This window comes from Chlamydotis macqueenii, chromosome 12 (genome assembly GCF_036417535.1).
Source record: "Chlamydotis macqueenii isolate bChlMac1 chromosome 12, bChlMac1.mat, whole genome shotgun sequence".
NCBI lineage: Eukaryota > Metazoa > Chordata > Aves > Otidiformes > Otididae > Chlamydotis > Chlamydotis macqueenii.
In genome coordinates, this window is record NC_141567.1 from 6,204,819 (window position 1) to 6,225,844 (window position 21,026).

General features: G+C 41.2%; 1 protein-coding gene across 2 annotated transcripts in view; it reads right to left on the reverse strand.

Moving 5' to 3' along the window:
• Window positions 1–5,510: 5,510 nt before the first annotated feature.
• Window positions 5,511–21,026, reverse strand: part of MCTP2 (multiple C2 and transmembrane domain containing 2) — a 121,363-nt gene continuing 105,847 nt past the window's right edge. For both annotated transcript variants that reach the window (XM_086757271.1, XM_086757272.1), the window contains 4 exons: window positions 16,003–16,112; window positions 13,531–13,640; window positions 11,289–11,386; window positions 5,511–9,028 (listed from right to left, as the gene is read on the reverse strand). In XM_086757271.1, coding sequence (XP_086613397.1) covers window positions 8,960–9,028; window positions 11,289–11,386; window positions 13,531–13,640; window positions 16,003–16,112 — 387 coding nt within the window. In that variant the 3' untranslated portion in view covers window positions 5,511–8,959. The remainder of the gene's footprint in view (window positions 9,029–11,288; window positions 11,387–13,530; window positions 13,641–16,002; window positions 16,113–21,026) is intronic.

Below are 21,026 nucleotides of genomic sequence, written 5' to 3' on the forward strand. Positions count from 1 at the left end.
CGAGAAAGTGGAAAATTATTATTTGGAAACAAATTCCCTGTTAAAAAAAAAAAAAAGACTAAAGTGATGTGTGTGCAATAGAAAAGTTGCAGAAACTGCACCTGTGTCCCAAACTCTTTGCTTTCTGAGCGTGTTCGTACACTGCATCCTGGGTGCTGCCTCCGGCTCTGCAGAGCCTGAGGGGACAAACAAAATCTCTCAGAGTCCCTTCCTAGGAAGCAAAGGGACTCCGAGGGAGGTTACACTCTGAAAAGCAGCAAGCCTGAATTTTCTTTCACACAGAGGTGGGCCACTACTGACTGCTGAAATCGCCAGGTCTCTGCTGGCACAAGCAAGAAAGGTGCGGTACGTTCTACTCGTAGCACACAACGCTGCAGTGGGGGAGAAAATACGGCACTTTTGCAGAATTTTAGCTATGCAGCAGCTCCCTCCTAGCCGACCAAAGGAAAAGAGGCTCATTCAGAGGGTTCACAGCTAGCTTTTAACCCGGAGATGTCCAGGGGCTGCCAGCTCTTCTCCTGTTGCTGCCACACAGAAACCCTGTGCAGATTGGTTTTGGCTGGCTGACAGGAGCCCGCATCGTGTCACGCTCTGGGCATGGCCAGCTTTTGGCAGGAGCTGAACAGCTCCTGCCTCTGCGTGGTCGCATGTGCGCGCCGTGGAAAGTTTGCCTTCCAGGTTGCCTGGGGCAGCAAGGGGCTTTGCCGAGTTTTGGGCTCCCCAAAACCCCACCGCCTACGTTCTGCTGGTTTGCAATGCAAGTGGAAGGCAGGCAATAATTTCACATGGCCTTGGATCCTGATGGGTCCAAATTCAAGTATTTCATCTCAGCTGCAGCAGATCTGGGCATGGGCTGTCCTACATGGCCTTTGGGTGAAGCTACACCTGAAGGAGCACCTTTGCACCAGCTTGGAGCTCTTGAGGATCCTTGTGCTTTTTGAAACACAGATGCTGCCCAATTATTTGCCACTGAACCTGGCACAATGTCAGCAGGGCTGGGCACTGAGTGTCAGTTAATCTTCACCACCATGAAAGGAGTAGGGTGGACAAAAAGAGCAGAGCACAAGCTCCGTCCCTCTCCACTAAGCAACGTTGGCTGCTCCTCCCTCCTTTGGCAGTAGGCATGACCCATTAGAAGAATAATTTCCAAGGAGCACAGTGTTGCATTTAGGAAAACTCTTCCAAGGCATCGCCACCCTCTCTGCGTTAGGTGCATCTAGTTTACCATCAGCAAATCTGGCCACTATTTATCCCTTTCCCAGAGGCAGCCAGACTGATCCAGAGCCTTTGAGCTCAGCAGGCATTTGACTTCAGCGCACTTCAGATGCAGCTCATGAAGAATGACACTTTAGTACAGAAACAGAAGAGCAAAACACTCAACTGCTAATTTCTTTTTCATGTAGAGAAGTGGCTATATTTCCCTACAGGAATCCTGACACCGCTTCTATCCCCTAAAAGGAATTTACGTGTTCCCTGAGCCTTCGAGAGCGCGAACGCTCCTCCCCAGCACAGCTGAAGAGACATTTCCAGTTTTGATGATGCCAGATGAGAAGGACACGGCACTCAGACATTTGACTGAAGCACAGTGACAATGAAGACCTCCACCTTCCCTCTGCCTCACCCGTTTGTGAATACCACCACTCTTTTTAAGAAATTCTCCAGAAAATTCTGTCTCACTGTAGTGTCTTACATCGACAGTCCACAGCCTCTATCTGCAAACCCGGTCAATACTACATAATTTCAACACTATATTTCTAGTTTACCCTGCTCCCAAACAGACACTGTAATTGACTTTGTTCTGGTTAGTCTCTTTTTAAGGAACTCTTGAATAATCCTATACTTCATGATCTGTTGCAACTTTTACCTGCTGTTACCTCTACAGCAAACTATGGGACTCAAGGGGCTTTCCTTGAGGAAAGGGGTCTGCATGCGCCATCGCTCAGCAGAGCCTGGACAAGGGGTGGTGGATAATCCTGAGCTTCCCTGTGGGTAGGGATTGGTCAGTGGGCAGGGAGAAGCAGCAGATCCAGATGTTGGATCAATGCTCCATGGCGGATGATAAAACCAGTTTGACACATGAGTAGGAGAAAATTTAAAGACAAGGCAAAGGAAAGTGGACGGCTGAGAACAGGAAAGTATAAACCACAACAATCTAGGGTGTGAGCCCTTTTTCTTGCCATAGACTTGCTCTGCAACCTTGGGAAAATGCTTCCTCAGTAAATGGCTCAACTTTCTCCATTTGCTCTCTGGGCTTTCAATCAAAATGCCAACATCTTCCAGACAGCACCTGAAGGTTATGCATTGTATTTGGATCTCCAAGTTCAACCACTTAATAAACCCATTTAACCGTAATCTCAAGTGCAAAGCCTGAGATGCAAATATCTCATTTAGAAACGTATTTTGAAGCAATAGTTGCACATGACTGTGGAAAGATGATGATGATGATACTGACTGCTCACAGCAAATAGTATTGCCCACATTGATATCATATTACACTCAAAAGGTCTGAACAGAAGCATCTGGGCCATCATGGTAGAGTTAAAAACAAGCCCATCGAAAATGGATAAACAATTAAAAATGTATTGAAAGAAGAAAGAAAAAGAGAAATCATTCCTAATTAATTCTAGTGCCCTGTACAACCCCAGACTATTTGTAATCCTACAGGGAACATTCTTATTGATCTGGGGGATGCTGCAGCAGACTTCTGATGCTTATCTCAGCATAAAAATAGGCTCTTGTGATGAGCAGTGATTTAATTACATGACAATCACTGCTAACAATGCATGGCGAATACCAAAAATATGCAGAACAAGAGTGGCAGTGATAAATGCAAGGGAATGGCATTGACTTTCAGTAAAGTCGTCTATTGCCAGAGATAGAGAGAGATTCTCCCCCTCCCTGCCCCTTCTTCTAAGGCTGTAGCTGTTGTCCTGCTCCAGATACTCGCTCTGTGGAGTGAGCAGACCGCAGGCAGACAGAAGGTGGAGGGAGAAGTGAGACGGCCATGATCAAAACAAAATTTAGCTCACAAGTCAATTAAACTAACAGTCTTTTTTTTCTGTCTGTAGGAACATAGGCACTTTCCACTGTGCATCTCCACTTGAAATTGAAGACAAGATATTTACTCTACTTTGGGAGGTAGTGGTACTGAGCAAGTGAACAATCTATGGTTTTGCTATGCACAGACTCACAATGTTAGAAACAGTCAAATCCCATTATCCACATACGGTAGCTAGAATAGAAGCAGTAGCAAGTATTTTTTCAAGAAAAAAATAATGCATTTTGCTTCTTTTCAGATGATATCCTTAAAAAAAAAAATACCCAGAGTAGGAATAAAGGGTAGCGTCACTAAGACACACTCCATTTTATTCACTTACCACTATTGAGGATGCAACTGAAGTATACGCCAGCATCTTTGAAACCGCTGTAACAATGCTGGTGAGCAGACTTCGCACTTCTTTGAAGTTTGGATCCAGCACGATTTTATCCCACAGGCCTTTGGGACTGACAAGGACAATCTGGGCTGACCATGCATTTGGAAGTGTAAGTCCCAAGTCTTTAGGTTTTATCATCTCTAGTTGGTAGATGACAGTTAAACATTGAATATTCTTTCCAGTCATAAAACAACTTATGAAAAGTGCAGAGATCAAAAGCAGAAATATATATATATATATTCATTCATTTGCTAAAAATTTGATCACAACTAATCAAATTGTAGAGGACAAATCCCTAGCTAAGCCATCCCAGATTCCCTGGGGAAGCAGTCCCTAGCACAGGTTCCTTACTCATATCCATCCATCCACCCCTCAAATCATTGAAGCCCAGTACCTTACCCTTCCTTTACAGGCTGAAGGCCACTGTTTAAATGCACTAGTTGTGAGCACATGGCTTTATGGAGCCATTCTAGGAGCCAATGAGCACCAGTGTGAGGCACAATCTGTTGACCATCTAAATCTGACCATGGTTGGCCCTGGAAGACCCAGAACCACATGTATGTGGCCAGTCTACAAGCCTGTTCTGTCTTCCTTCTGCAAGGAAGTCCTCAAGAGTTTAGAAGGCTGGTTGCACTAGGACATTAGCACAAATGAAGTTTACACCAGTATATCTTCCAGCTCTTATTTTCTTCCCCTGTAAGAGGCATATCATCTTGTTCAGCCAAGAGGGAAATCGCAGGTGTGCAATCCAACTCGCAGGAACCGACTGGCAATGTTCCTTCACGTAAAATTTAACAAGAATCACCAGCCCTCAGGTTAAAGCCACACTGAGAACTTGAACTCATGCCCGCCCAGGTGCTGCTGCTGTTGCAAACACCGAGACCTGAATGCCGCCTGCTGTTTCCCCATGCTCAGTTTCATGACTCATGTCAGAAAAGCACGTCTTTTATTCAAAACACAATGACCTTCTCAATTCTCTTGAAATACTTCACCATTTTAAGTCAAAGCATCACAGTGAAAAGTAAATTTAAAATCCTATAATCTCAAGAGGCTGTTTTTTCACTACAACATTATTTCTAAATACTTGTGAATATTTACATTAATCATAAATGAATCTTTTGCTCACATGTTCCTTGAACTATATAATTACTGTTGCTACTGAGGGTCTTCCCCACTGCTAACCTGTAGAGGCAGATAATTCATCCCAAAATGATGGAATTTCACCTGGCTTAACTTACCCCAATTTGAGACCAATTAAAACACTCCATCTGCAATACAGCAGATTAACAACCATGTGTAGTATCTCAGCTTCCATCCGAGTTGCTAACTTTAAGGATCCTAAAGAGCAGATATTCTTATCCTGTCCCTGTGTGATTTGAAGGGGTAGATGCACCATGGCCCTGACATACGTAGCTTTACAGATAAAATACATGTACCACATTAACTCAGAACAGGATTCACTTCTAACACATGCCATAGTCTCTAAAGTCAAAGCTAACATTTCCCAAAGAGTCTATCAGCTTAGTTTAAAGGGCGGAGAATCTAAAGGTTAAGGTTTGATTAGCATGTATTTTGTTGATTTTTTCTTAACACATCAGAGCTGCCAAATTCCTTCCCTGGTGTGAGCCTACCGGTCTGATGGGAAAATAACTCCAGTTCCACTTGTGGCAATGTTTAGATGGGCCCTCCAAATTAAAAAAAAAAAAAAAAACAACAACAACAACAAAAAAAAAAAAAAAAAAAAAACCACCAAACCCCAAAAAAAGACCATAGCCCCATGTAGAGTACAGGAAATTAAATGACAAGTCTCTGTTTTCTAGTGGGACAGGCCAATTCAGGGAGTTGCTAGGACTGTTATCCAAGGCAGTGAATTAGCATCAGTCAGTCCGATTTCTATGGGAAAGCGCTTTCCCTTTCCCAGTGCAGGGGTGCCAGACTGCTGGGCAGTGCTGCCCCACGTCAGCAGGGCAGAGCCTGAGCTCTCCACTGCTTTGTGGGTGGGGAGCAGAGGGAGGAACGGCTACAGCTGAAGGTTAAATCAGAGCTTTGCCAGCAGAAAAAAAAAGAAAAGGTGCATGACATTTCCACCAACTTCGCTTTATTCAGTTGTCTCCTTGCTTTCCACAAGGTGCGTTTCGGTGACTGGGTTTTCCTGACAGTGATCCATAGGGGAGCAGAGTCCTCCATCCTGTTCACAATTATTCAAGGAACCAACCTTCAGCAGCAGCTTATGTTTGGGCAAACACGAGTACATACTGCATTTGCACATATATATATATGTCAAACAGTTGTTTACACGCTGTACAGTTAGGGGACACGTTTAGTCACATTCCGTCATCTCCATTGATTTCGTAACCCACATGCATCCAAAAGACCCACAGTTAAGATTTATATTTCTGAATGTCTTCTTGTCTTAGAAAGTTTAAACTGCAAATGTACATATTGCACTGAAATGACTACCTTAAATTAAAAAATTAAGTTTATCATTTCCATGCTCTACATTGAATAGATTAATGTAAAAACTCATAATTTGCATGGGCAAATAGCCACATGGAGATATTTATCAACTAATATTCTTGCTTTAAGAATCAATTGAAAAATCTAAATGAAGAGTTTGATTACCAGAGCGTGCAGTAAATGTACATAACCGTCCTCTTCTTTAGGTAGGGCACTGAGTCCCTACTAAATAGTTGTGAGCAGGTAGGGTAAGGCTTTACCTCATCTCCCGCTGCAGCACAGTCTCCATTTCAAGTAATCTCCACCCTTAGCTGTTACACTGCACTGTCAAGGGAGGTACGTGCTTACCTAGTCAGATACTAAATACTATAGCACAGTAAGCATTTTGCAAAGAACGGGAAACATATCTCCTAATCTAGATAAATTAAAAGCATCAGCTTAACCTCAAATGTTTATTTCATTTCAAACAACATTTATCAAAACAAAGAGCTCATTACAACATACATAGGTACTGGACCATCCAAATCCCTTCATTTGGTATGTCTCCAGCATAACAATCTAATACAAATTATTCTGAAACACAACATATCTACACACACACACAAAAAAAGACATCACCCTGTTGCCTGAAAAGAAATCAATTCCATGTGGAAAAATCTATAGAGGAAAAAAAAAAAAAAATAAAGTATCAGTCCCAACTTCTGAATAAACAAATAATTTTTCCTGCATTTGAATGTTTTCACTCAAATGAACAATCAGATCTCGCATGCCTGCTTAAATATCTCTGACTTTGGTCCGTACAAAACAACAAGACTGCAGCATGATAAACCAGATGATAGTTTAAAGCGAGACAATGCGGCACTGTTTACACAGAAGATTGAGAAACTGGTCTAACAAAAGGGGTCCATGGACATCTATTGTACGTAGAAGAAGGAGATTTACTGGAGATTTTATAATTTCTACAAGGCTCTTTCCAACCAGCTTCATTAACTCGAAGTAAATCAAATCATGCAGAGATCTGGCTCAGCCAGAGCGACATGCCGGGAAAGATACAAAATGAAGAAGAACAGACGCGAGATGATAAGCTTCAGAATCTTTGGCATTTTTCATAAACATTTTCAAGGTTTTTAAATCTGTATAATTCACCCATTTTCCCCCACACACTCACCTATAAATACATTATAGATGTGCTCTTCTTTATACACAACTCTGTATACGCATGGATACACAAGCAACGTGCACACAAAGAGGCATTTTTGTGGCTGTTTAAACCAGGATAATCTTTTTTTTCTATCTTTCCATATGCAGCTACACAGAGCTTTGCATGAGCAAAATACATTCTTTATCCAATCCAGTCTAAGAAAATGCACCTCTCCTTATTCAAAGGCACAGTGGGGCTTGTTACTTTCAAAAATAAACTTCTTGAAAAATCACTGAATCTGGCTAATAATCCAGCGGAAGATACTCTGGTGTTAGTTTTCCTTCTTCAAATGCATGCAACAAGCCTACAAGACTGTATTACTGGACCATGCAGGGTGGCTCCATTTGGATCACAGACCCACAAGCGAGGTTTTACCTTTAATTAGGTGACTTCCAAAATCCTCTCTTATCAAAATGAAACCTGTATTTAGGGATTGTCTATTTCTTTGTACTGTGAACCACCCCAGGGGACGCTGGTGGTAATACCTGCCTGGGAATCACAAGAAGCAATTCCAGCTCTCATGCTACAAATAACTTGTTGTGGTGGGAAGTGGCTCCCACAACATCCTACAGTACCTACAGGACCAAGGGCTATACTCTCACCAAGACTAAGCAGGTTTACACATGATTCTGTGTTTCAATTTCTTCAAACAGCACAAATAATGCTGGTTATCTGAATTATATAAAGCAAAAGCACAATAGCTAAAAGATTGGTAAAAGCAAGCAAATCACATTCTCCTCAGAACAGAAAGTGAGGTCCTTCCTCCTGCCTCTTCATTTCTCAGTTTTCATATGACTTCACTTTCTGATCCTCTCCTTGTGAAGCACAAGACTCCAACGAGATATCAGTGGTGGACCAAAGCCTGCACGCTATTGCACAACCACATCTTTGGGCACCGTGCTCTCTCTCTACACGAGCACTTGTTTCTTTAAGGCTATCAAGTGTTTTTCTCTTGGATCTGTAGTGTTGGCCCCTCTGGATTTAGACAGGAAAACAACAGCTATGCTGAAAATATCTGATGAGATGGAATTATAAAAAGTAAGTCAACAGAGTCTTTTCAGGTCAGTGAGTTAGGCTTTTCTACAGTCTCTTAATCCTTTCACAGCAGAAGGTTCTCATCTATCCATTGCCAGCAACAGATCTCCAATGATTCCAGTATCCAAAGAGTTAACCACAGGGTGGGCTTTAAAAAAAGAAGAGAAAAGGAAAAGGGAAAAGCAAAACCCACAAGTACTGGATGAAATATTGAGATACTGTTGGAGCTTCTAGCTCTTTCTGCTAATTATGATAAAAAACTTTTTAAAATGTACACTGCTTGAACAGAAGATGGGTATCAAAGACTCGTTAATTCAGAGCTTAAACCTTTCTAGGCACAGTGATTTAACTCAGAAAAGAATAGCTTTCATATCTTAATGTAAATCTGTTGGGTATGTTAAAAACTGGTTCAGAGCATCTCCTCACATCAGCTCAGCTGATCTGCTACACTAAGCGGGAATTATCTCTTCCTACATAAAGCAGGGAGGGCTGCCACATCCAGCCTTGCCTCTGTAATCGAAGGAAAAGAATAAAAGAAAAAAAAAAAGTGCAGTTGCAACATTCTCTCCCATTCTCCTCTCCACCCCACAAACTAGTTCATATGTTCCACCTTCCTCTTTTTTGGCCTTCAACTCCACATCGAAAATACAGCCCAAAATAGACAACCCAACATAGGTGTTAATCAAAACCCACATCTTCCAGAGTCAAAAAAAAAGTCTGTGGAAGTGATTATAGTGTTGTTCTAAACCAAGAAGAAGGGGAGAGGGGAAGCGCGTGTGCACACGTGGAGAGCATGGAGAGAGATGCTGCATTCCAAAAATCACGCTGCATCCTATAGTGCACTCCGCTTCTTCCTAATGGGACTGGAGCTGCTGTATGGTTTCAATTCAGCATGCTGCACCTGTAAAAACAAATAGACATGACGTTCGCAGTTAGGTAACTCTAGCTCACTACAGTGTGTGTTAATGGCTCCCCGAGGACAAACCAAGGGAAACTAAGGAAGGTTCAAAAGTAATGAATCATTTTCTAAACACAGGAACATGGGGGATTAATTGCAGGAAGGATTTGAGAAGTCATGCATCATTTCTTGAAACAAAAATATTAAAAGCAGATTTTTCTAACGAGATACATGGGGTTCTACCTGATTTCAGCAATGTAGGGTAGATCTTTTGGGTTTGTTTTGGTTTGGGAGTTGTTTTTCTTCTTCTTCTAGCATTAACCTGTAAGTTTAATAAACTTCTCTCAGGAGTCTCAATTCAAGTGGATCCCAATATGCAGTAAGATGACAGTTGTCAAAACTGTACACAAGCCTTGGGATGCTGATGTATTTAATCGTTTCAAAAAAGGAAAATATTTTCCCAAATAGAACCTGGACAAAGTTGCCTCCACTTTTCAAAACAATTTCATATGCAATATAATGGTTAAAACACATGTGATAAACTGACAGGGATGGTGACATCTCCAAACTGTCTGTTGTGCTACAGAAAAGTATTCCCATTGAAGTCATGGGAAACTTCTCCTGAACGTGCCAGCTTTTTCACTCCTCCTCTGCCTTTTGTCCAACACATGTGGGTTGTAAATGGCTAATGTACAGACAGAGGTAATTTCTAACTCATTGCGGTACCACAGTGAAAGGATGATGCATTGGTAGCACATAAAAGAAAGCAGACAGAAGGGTTTTGGAGCTGCCATGGATGACTTTTCACTAGAACGTATAGCTGTCACACAGGCTCACTTTATTTATCAGTAGTGGAAAACTCAGAGGTTTGTCCCATCCTAGGAACTTTTATCACTCTCTCCCTCATAGAAAATAGTTATCATTTTCCTCAGAGAGCTCAAAGAGTCCCAAAATGATAGAAACCACTCAAGGAAATGTTATAGATGTAAAGGTTAAATAAAGCATAAATAGAAAACCAGCTTATCTTTAAACATAAACACTAAAAGGGCATATGCAAACCATCACTGCAAATCCAGCATGCTCTACAAGAGCAATGACAAAAAATACAAATACAGTGAAGCTTAATGCCCCTATGATCATTTCTGTTTAGCTTTTCCCCTCCCACCAGTCTATGGCAAGATTTCTCTGAAGTTATTAGTGCCACCACTACCCTAACTGGTGGCCTCTTGAGATAAAGTCACCAGAAGCCTTTTCCAACCTTGTTTCTACCAGACACTTCGACACTGCACGTGGGTAACACAGTAAAATCAGTACAGACAAGATTGTGATCTCCTTATTCACAGTGAAAGCACCAAGATTCACAGAGGAAGGTACAATGTCAGTGGTACCCAGTGCATCGGGATCAGGGCCCGAGGACACAGATTCCAGTTGATTAAAACAAAAGAAAGAATCCTTTATACTGCGTGGCTTCATTACCCAGAAAGACTATGTTCCTTCCTCCAAGAGAAATAAACAGATCTTGACATTCTAAAGGACTTATTGTTCAAACAATTTCCAGGAAGATAGGCTAGATTACTGAAGACAGTGTTGTTGTTTAAAAGAAATATGAGAAGAGACGAGACTTGACTGAAATTGAGGGAGGATAGATTCTGGTTAGATTAAAAGTTATAATTCTATAATGGCAGAAGACTGATCTGATCAACCACAGAGTATTTTATACACATCTCAAAGCTTTCTCTAAAGAAAATGATGAGCGGAACATTGTCCAAGGGAGGTCTGGAGGTCAAGGTGGGCGGGGAGGAAGAATTTTGAGAGACAGTTGATATAAAAAAAACCCCCACAGTAAGCACAAAGTCATGGAAATAATATCCCCATCCCCCCAGCTTTAGAAAGGGAAGAATTCAGCAAATCCTTTTGGATGGTTATCTCTATCAAAAAGACTATTTCTCTCTTCCCTCTGTACAAATACCCGAGGCAGAAAGGTGACGGAAACCATAGTTCAGTAACCACGCTGGGTGATTTTCCAGATCATTTTTAAGTAGGTCTTTTCAGGATAATTTTTCTGCAATCATTTTATCCTTCTGACAAAGGATTTTGGCTCCCCTCTTTTCTAACATCCTCCCCCTCCTCCCTTTGTGGATTTTCCCTGATTCCTTATCTCCGTTATTCAAAAGTGGATTGGCATCGTATTCCCCAAGCCGAGCACCCAGCTGCTCTCAGTGCCGCTTGTTGCCTCTGTTGGCAGTGGCCACTCATTACCTACCTTTTGAACATCAGATGGTACCCTGGAGAGGAAATCTAGTAGCTCATTATTGTCAATGGCATAGGGATTTCTAAGCTTCTTAGTGAATTTATTTATGCCTAGGAAAAAAAAAAAGCAAACAAATAATACAACCACTTTCTATTCCCTCCCTTCTAAATTGTTCAGGCAAGGTGAAAAAGGAAAGAGGAATTCACAAGTAAAAAATTAGTGTGAAAACAGTGCCTTGGACTGAAAGTCATGCACACGTTCCCTGTCATGGGGAATCATTCACAAGTGCCTCCTGGAGGAAGTCGAGGGCATTCTTTATAAAGGTATTTCTCTGCTTTGGGGATCATCTGTTGTCAACAACATGGCAAAAAGAGATTGCAGCACGCATTCATTCTAGGGGGTATTCTGGGGAGAATGTACAAATCTGCAGCTGAGACTACTGTAAATCTGCTACCGTATATGACCAAAGACATTCCTTCTCCTCATGCCCAGTGAACTGCAGGACTGTGAAGAGATCTGGGCAAGATAAAGGCTATTTCCCTTCTATTTCTTCTGAAAATGAAAGCTTCCCTTCCTCATCATGTCGTATAGCTTGTCCTGTCTCTGCAGAACTAGATTTGATAAGCTGGTCATATTACGATGCTGTGGAAAACTGTAAAAACTTATCACAAGGTTTGCTTTATTTTGATCTTAGGGTGAATAATTTGGCTTCTTAACTGCAGCAGCAGTGCTACCAGCAATCTCTAAGGACTTAGTTATGCTTCAGCTATCAGAGGTGGTCCCTGGTGGGAGAAGATCCATAGGAGTGTACCGTTTATATTACTGTGGAGATCGTGAGGTCTTCTCTTCTCCTGCCTTTGGGAAAGAGAGTGATGAGCAGACCTCAGCCAGTGCTCTCTCTATTTTATGGACTGGGATGAGAAAGCAAGAGACCTGAGCACCATTCCCAGCTCTCCCCTTGTGCCAATACAGTTGCTAAACACCCTACTGCCGCCACTTCCTCACTGAGAAATAGCAACTAGTACTGCGCCCATGTAAAGGTGCTGTAGAAGAGCAAAGGACCATTACGCAAAGAAAATCAGCTAACCCATTTTAAGGACTTGCAAAAAAATTCAAAATGTTGGTTGCCTCTGAGAATCATAATACAGCATTCAACTCCATCATGCCCCTGTCCGACATTTCATAGTAGTTTTCCTGAGTTATTTCAAACATGATGGCTGCTCCAGCCTTCTCCTCTCTCTGAAATGTACCTGCTTCACATCTGAGATTCAGCTTTTAAGCCGTATACTTGTAGCAAAATGCCAACACAATTTTCTGTGTACCTGATTTTTAAAAAACAGAAAATACCATAAGGTCTTTTGAGGCTTTGCCACAGGGTAGTTGTTCAACATGTATCATATTTGAAGGCCCTGTCAGTCTAGATGATGTTGAATGGATGTATAGTTTTCATGTACTCACCATGTCTTCCACACAAGAACAGCAATATTTTGTTACTGTTATTTTTTTACTCCCAGCAATTTCTCTCCTTCCCTTTTGCCCTTTCTTTTGTTTGATTGAATCCTCTATTTCATTTATTTTTCACCAAGAGTGGTTTTTTGTACTGCCAACTTTTCATTCCCTCCCTTTTCTGCATCCAGGAGAACCAAGATAGCTGCAAATCAGTCAGCCCTGGAAGGGTGACAGGGGATCCCTACAGCCCAGAGCCACACCGGGGCTGAGCTTCAGTGGTTCGGTGAGGATTACCTGCGCTATGTTCTCAGCCATTGTACCTCAAGGCTGAGAAAAAGAAAAAAAAAAAGCTATCACCCTAAATAAGACAGAAGGCCATTTTGAGATGAAGAAAGTCTTCAACAGCTGGAATGTCATCTCCTTTTGTGAAAGACCATCTTACTCTTCACAACACTACCAGGAAAGTTTTTTCCCAACTGGGGGGCTCCAGAACCAGGAAGCTAATTACTCTCCTGCAGAATAATAATAATAATAATAATAACAATATTCAAAGTAGCTTACCTAGACTAATGCCCTTCTTATGGTACTGTTGAAAACTTATAAAGAACCCTAAGAAAAGCAGATCATCGGATCACCCAGGAGGTGGGAAAAATAGTAATTTTGAGAAGTTCATAGTGTATTTATTCATCTCTAAGCAACAGCACTTAACTGTCTGTGTTACAGGTTGTTTAAAGCATGTTTCATTTCATTCTGTAGATATATATTGCATTTATCGGATGCAAATCAGAGACGGTGGAGTACTCACCCCAGATTAAAACAATGTACCTCAGTGGTATAAAATACAGGATGACTGTTGCTACTGCCAGGACCAAGCAGGCCAGGACAGAGAGGAAAGGCACCGTCCAGTTGAATGTGCTGTAAAGAAAAACAATAGTCCTTCTCAATGATTCTGCTCGTACTCTCCTACCCAATAATAATTTAATGACCTCTTTGCAGTGCTCGGCACTTTCAAACACACGGTAAATTGCAGAGCCTTTGGAAGGTGGATAAGCAGATCCCTGCATCTGGATGCTATAATGGATTAAGGGAGATACCTGCGAAGAAGATATTGTGATAAGGAGAGAGAAGATAGTCTCTGGGGAGCTCAGTGAAGTTGTTTGGCATGTAGCGAGTTGTTTTTGTTTCTTCTTAGATGTGTTGCACTTGTTACAAGCCTCTGCTCACTGGTCAGCTCTTCATTATTCATGGGTAGATTATCTGACCTGGAGATGAGGCCACACCACACATGTGAGCCATCTGAGCTGACTCCACCGGGCCACAGTGGAGACAACATGGGATGTGTGTCAGTGCATGGCTCAAATGTGGCAGGTAGCCAGACTCAACCCCACCAACTTGGAATGGATTAACTATGACTGATGCTAAACCTTAAGAAAGCAGTTAAAGTCATTTTTTCTGTATACAATTAAGGATTAACATTCTGTATAAATCTCTCTTAACACTTATATATTTGCTTCTATTTCCTGACATTTTCAACAATTTTTTACTACACTGTATATAGGAAGCTGTCTTTGGTAAGCCACAGTATGCTAGCAGCAGTCCAAGCTTCTGCACAACACCAACCTGCACCAGATCTTTCCCAAAGAGACCACTCAAGAGGCTCAGTTGCTACAGTCAGACTTCTGCAGCATTGTAGCACAAAACAGGTCTTCCTTTCACTCAGATCACTCATCTGTAAGCCCACAGTGGACTTAAGGTGAGCAGTTATCGCTAACCCATTTTTGAAGTTATTTTGTCCTTCTCTGCCCCTGTAAGATCCATCTCTACAGCATGGACCAAATATTGAGATACCTGGACTACATGAATGCCAACCAGTCCCTAGGTGGATTCACAGATCTGAGCATCTCCGTTTCATACAATCTGCCTGCCAACTTCATCACATCACAATGACGGGGAGTAGGAAGAAGACAGAATGAACAAGGACCACTTACTAGGCTATAAAATATAACAAACTTCCCTTGACAGATACAATTAAAAGGACGCTAAAAGAATTACTTTTAAGCTTCAATAGATGTATTAAATATTAAATAAAGATGGGTGGCAGAAGACCCATCATTATCAATCAACGTAGCTTAAGTTAAAGTAAAAAAAAATAGCAAAACAGCTCAATTCAGTTAAACTATTAAAACTCTCAATGATTGTATAACTAGAGTGACAGATGGAAACTGTAGCACAATTCAGTCTGTCACTTACAGAAAAACTTTGGTGGCAATTTTTTAATGGTACATTACTGTTGAGTTACAATGGAATTCTTCTGAAATTACATCGGGTATCCACAGTAATATCCAATGTGTTCTTTAAGACCATTGTTACCAAAATGAATACAAGAATTAATAGTGCTTAAGCACTTTGAGTCTTCCTGCCATGCAGCTGGGCAGAACAGTGCCCTGTTCATAGACTGGAATACATCTTTGGGCCACTTCCACCCCAGCTGGGGTGTCCGGCTTGGAACCACAGCACATGCTTTTGCTGTATTTTTAGCTTGAACCCAGCTCCTCATTAAAGTGTGCCTTGATCACAAACCATCACTTTGTGTTCAAAACAGAAAACAACGTGGGTCAATTAAGCTCCAATAAAGATTGAGTTATAAAAGTTTGTGTGTGTTTATGTGTGGGATTTTTTTTTTAGGGTCTTCACCTCCCTCCTTTGTAAGGTCTAGAGTACCCTATGTGTCTATCCTTGCAACAAGACCCAGAAAACCCCTTTGAGGATTCCTTTTGGCACCAGCAGGAAGCAGACAGTTCAAAATGGTAAAGACCAAAAAACATCAATGTGTTGGGCAGGGAAATAAGTGACTGGTAACCCCTGTAACCAGGCCAGGGCGAGGAGGGCGTGGGAAAGACACCACCAACCATCAATTCCTACATACTTTCTCTGAAGGAAATAAAAAGCCCGATACTTCTGTGCTCACACCTTCAAGCAGTATTTTCCCTGTGTGTGCGGCATCATGACTTCCTATCCCATCACAGAACACAACTAAGACCAGAAATTTGGGCAAATGGGTGAATGTGAGAGCAGAGCACATGGCTTTTCTTCTCCATGCTTTGGAAATGTTTTTGGAGTACAGGACTCCATGAGAAGAAGGAACAGTGGCAGGACCGCCCAGGCTCTCCTGCTGCAACTTGCAGCCATTTTCAGAGACAGAAATTCACTCCACCTTAGTCCTGCTGGCTCTGCTTCACTGCAAATCATGACTAAGCAAGAAAAAATTAGCACTTACTTTTTAATCCTCTCTCCAAACGATGCTATCTCTTCTAGGATGCTTTGAACAGCTATGATGATCTCCTGGACCATGTGGATTCTGTCAATTAACCCCTTTTTATCAGATTCCTAAAAAAAAAAAGAAAACCAAAATGTTTTATATGTTTAGTATTTGCTAACATGTTCACAGATACGTGAAGAAAGTAAGATTTCCACTATCGTGATGCATCCGTGAACTCAAGTATATCACTGACGGAAAAAGAGGACACGCTTTCTGGGTTTATCACATACAAATAATGTGAAGACATAGATGCCTATATTTCCTTCCCTTTCCTCAGCACACGGGCAGAGGTTTCTCAGTCTTCTAACACAAATCGACTGCATGATCTCAAGCCAGGCTTTCACTGAAGAACCCAGTTGCATGCCATACCAGAAGAGATGCTGAGCACCCCTGAGTCCAGCTGACCTGTAGGGGAGTGCTGGGTGCTCAGTGCTTCTCAAGGACAAGAATATTATTGTGCAGAACTTCTGAATATCACTTTTCTATGCTTTGTAGGCTCCCAACAGCCATGCTGTTTTCTGTATATAAATTAGCAGCAAGATAGTGAATGCAATATTTTTTTGAACATTCAGTATACAGAGACCTATTCTTTTACTGGGGAAAAAAAAAAATCAAAGGAAAAAAAATGACATTTTCCTTTTACAGCAGCCATCTCAACTTCATTTCTTATTGCTTATTTTAGGCAACAACATTACAGGACATTACTATACATGTGCAGAAATAAAAAGGAAGCACAGAATGAATTAAAAATCAAAAATGACTTAAATCAGCCTTGGAAATCAGTATACAATTATCAGCATTCAGCATTTCTTTGCCAGCAATCTAACACACATACAGGCATGCAAATTGGTGTGGTTGCAGATATTCTAGCAAGAAATCAGCAAAACATTCACTTATTACAAAATGTAGAGCTCTGGACACTGATTTTACATCACATTTAGACTCTCCAAAATCAGCTCAATTTAGAAAAAAAAAAGACATTTTAAGTCATGTTTTAACCAGTCAGTGCCCAAAGAGGGGAGATGCTGGTAAAATGCAAGTTGCATCCATGTTCTCCACGGTCCTCACCAGTCAGGGCAGGGAAAAGGGTGGGTGGGAGTAAGCAAGGGCCAGAGACACTCTGATCAACACTGCTGCAATTCTGCTTCTGTGCTGTGAACCCATGTTATTTCTCCATGCAGGAAAGAGGGTCAGAGGCTACTTAAAGCTGCACTGGGCCAGAGAGATGAGGGTTCATTGCTACAGCCTTTTGGTACTTCCATGCTGTGAGAAGGTTTGCATGTGTCTTTGTGTGCTGGAACAACATAGGAACCATCCATGGATGCTAAGAGGCAAACGTGACAGTACAGCCCTTGTAACCCTTTGAATTACCTACTGCCCATTTCTCTTCACAGCAATTTTTGAGTTTGAAAAGCCAGCCAAACCATGGCAGAATTATCAGGCTCCAGACTTTTGAATATTTGCCTTTAGGTTGCAAGTGAGTGCACAATGAATAGAAGCAGCATTTTAAATAATCACACATTTGGGTGTGAAAATGAGTATTTTTACATTAATAAAACAACCAACAAAAATGAAACCCTTGGAGTGTGAAATAACCCTGGAACAAAATAAATAAATAAATAGTTGGTTTATGTGAAAATAGCACCAAAAAGTCATTTTCACACAGCTCCAGTTATAACCTTGTTAGGCTCAAATGTAAATGACACATTAGGATTATTTTTAACTATTCACCCACTAGAATGGTACAACGATCTCTCAGCCATAGTTGGCTTTCTTGAATCAAACTTGGAAGTAGGAGTTGGGGAGCAGTTCATGAAGAACCAGGCAGTGGGAATTTCACTCTGTCCAAACTCAAAGAGGCAAAGAAATCACTTTATCTAAAGTGATATTCCAGGGCAAGCCTACTCTTGCTACCCAGAACTGCAAGGAAGATCATCTGCCAGCTCTATCTGCATCATGCTGACTTCATTTACATGTCTTCGATTGACCTTAGAAATGTGGTGATAATGCAGTTTAACCAATACAACATAACTTCTGCTGCAGCCACCAAGCAGGCTAAGAAAATAAAACAGAAATTACTAGTTCCTAAGATGCAATGACAATGGCATGCATATTCTTACCAAGCGTGCATGCTAAAATCACCCCTAAACAACAGTGGTTTTGATTTATAATACAAAATATGGCCAACCAAGGAAAAGGCAGAGACAGACTGGGATTAGAAAGCCTTGTAAATTAAATAAGTTATTGGAGAGTAAAATGGGCTCACAACTGCCCTTGTAGTATGCACTGCAATACGTGTGCAGAATCATTTGAAAATCCTAGAAATCTGTCAACATCTTTTCTTTGTTATTATTGTTTTATTCTGGAAACTTGTAGTCTAAACACATCTACAGGATAGGTAAGCAAGAGAGGAGCAGACACATGAAGTACAACAAATGAGATTTTCCAAATTATTTAGGTTTTGGAGTGCTGTTTACGCTTTCTGAAGTCAGCACCTCACAAAACACTGTCAAAAGCAGTAATAGAGTTCATAGTCCTTCAAGAAGACAGTCCTTATTTATTACCAAATATTTTAGAAGAAAAAAATTGGTCCATATTTATTAGCAAATGGGCAACCGTCATGCAGAAAGCTATATTTGAATGTTACCATATTTGTGGAAGATGTAAAAAGTGATCCTAAACACATCTTCCACTAAACATACTTCCTCATCTGTGCAAGGTGCCACCACCCAGAAAACTTTTCTCCATCCTCCTCAGGTATCATTCCTTTCTGATTTCTTCTGGACTCAACATCCTATGCTGCTTGAAAACAGGATTTGGATACCCATGGTTCAAAATCACAGCTCAGAAGGTTTTGCTTGAATCAAAAATAAAATATCCTGCCTGCTTCTGGCATTTCTTTTTTTCCCTAAAAGCAGTCGTGAAACTTCCATTCCTTCAAGGCCTTTTTCTTCTTTATTTCTTAGCTGATTACAGCACTGTGGGTGGACCAAAACTGGTCTTCAGCCTCTGGGAAAGAATTAACTCCATCAAAATGAATCTACAACTGAGAATTAATTATATAATCAGTGTGCTACTTCAAATCTTCCATGCCTATTCTGATTTAAGAAACCTTCATTTCTACATTAATTGCCTGAACAAAAACACAAAAGGGGTCTTAGAAAAGATTAAGCATGTCAGGGGAAAAAAACCAAAAAACCAAAACAATACCACACAGCAAATTCAGAAATTAAGTCTTTTGTGTCCCACTAATGCACATTAACAAACTTGTAAATGAAGACACCAAATCTCTACTGCACTGAATGAAAGGTGCTTCTAAATTTTTCTGTTTCTGAAATATGTGACAGTTAATAAACAGGATGTGTAAATGCACTCAAGGGGTTACCACAGCTTTGTGATTTTCCATACAACATCATGCTGCTCCCAGATATTCAGGGATAGTTGCAAAAGAAACTGTCACACGACTGCAAAACTGAGGTAGTCCCAATGCCAAAGACTTTAAAAGTGTGTGAAACATGCGGCAGGCCAGGAGGGGACACCTCTGGCACTAAACCAGCAATTCGTGATGGGTGAGCTACAATTGTCAGAGCTGGGCTTGCAAGGAAAAATCCTACAGAGGAACAGACCGAAGGCAAAAATTACCAATCGCCTGCTCTGCAACAAAGACCAAGTAACGCTGGTTACAGCTTCTGCTCTACCAAAGCATCCATTACTGAATTGAAAACTTGGATGGTGAAGATCATCCAACTTCTTGTGATCATTTGTTTCAACGATGAATAGTTTTCATCCTTACAAAAAGCTGTTCCCTATTTTTTAAATCTGTCCTTCAGATATTTTTCCTCTGGGTACATCCAAACCAATAAGCAGCACTCCAAACACAGAGACAATTTTTAATGTTGTTTTTTAAGTGTATTTCTGATGTATACTGCAAATATTGTCTGCACACAACTAAAAACTTAGGCTTGAAGCCACAAGCAAGTTCTAAATACTTGCTCACTTGGATTTCATATAAAACACTGGCACAAAAAGAAATCTTGCAAGTGACTTTCAAACAAGTGGTATTCATCACCAGATTTCTGGCATGCCGAGGGAAACTCAATATATAAAGCTGAGGAACACTTGGGGGCAAGCATGAGGAAAAGGGAAGGAGAAAAAATAAATAGGGATTAATGCAAAAGAAGGAAGAAAACAGGATACAGGCAACTAAGCCAGGAATGAAAATCTTGAATGTATTCAGGAATTGGAAAAGTTAGTCTGCCTAACCCGGGGCTGGCCTAACTTTCAGGATTAGCTTTTTTACAGAACCTATCTCACTATGCCACTGCTGCTACAACAAGCACATTAGGGCAATGTTTTACCAGGATTTGTCCCATGGAGCAGATATGAATTTCCCAGTGCACTATCAACAAATGAGATTGACAGAAAAGAGAAAGAAAGGAAAAAAGTTCAGGCATGCATGTCTCTCTGCTCCACTATTATTCTGTGGGGGTTTTTTTAAAAAAAAAAAACAAACATGCTGTAGTTATTTAGAGAAAAGCAGACTTAGCTGAAGTTGGATTTCACTTGCAACTTTGTGCTAGACTACAAAACATCATCCTGAGTGTCCAGCAAAACCTGTGCCAAACAACATCTTAAGGCGAAAATATTAAGAACTTCTGAAACCAAAGAGATTTTATCGGGTATAAACAGCAAACCACTGGCCTCTATTGTCTGCAGGGAACTCTTCGCTAACAGTTTCAGACTAGCAGCAGAACGAAGCTCTTGTGGGAGGTGGTAGCCATGGAGTGACAGACAGTCTCTTGGTTGCTCAAATGAATTCCAGGCAGAGCTTTGAAAATAGTCACCACAGCAACCTTGAACTGGTTCCTGCCTTCGGTGGGAGCCAAAGGCGGCCAAAACCATCCCAGTAATCTGCCTTGCTGAGTCACTGTCTTGCCCCCTGCCTCAATGTCTGCCGCCTGTCGAGGAGGGCCGCTCGGCAC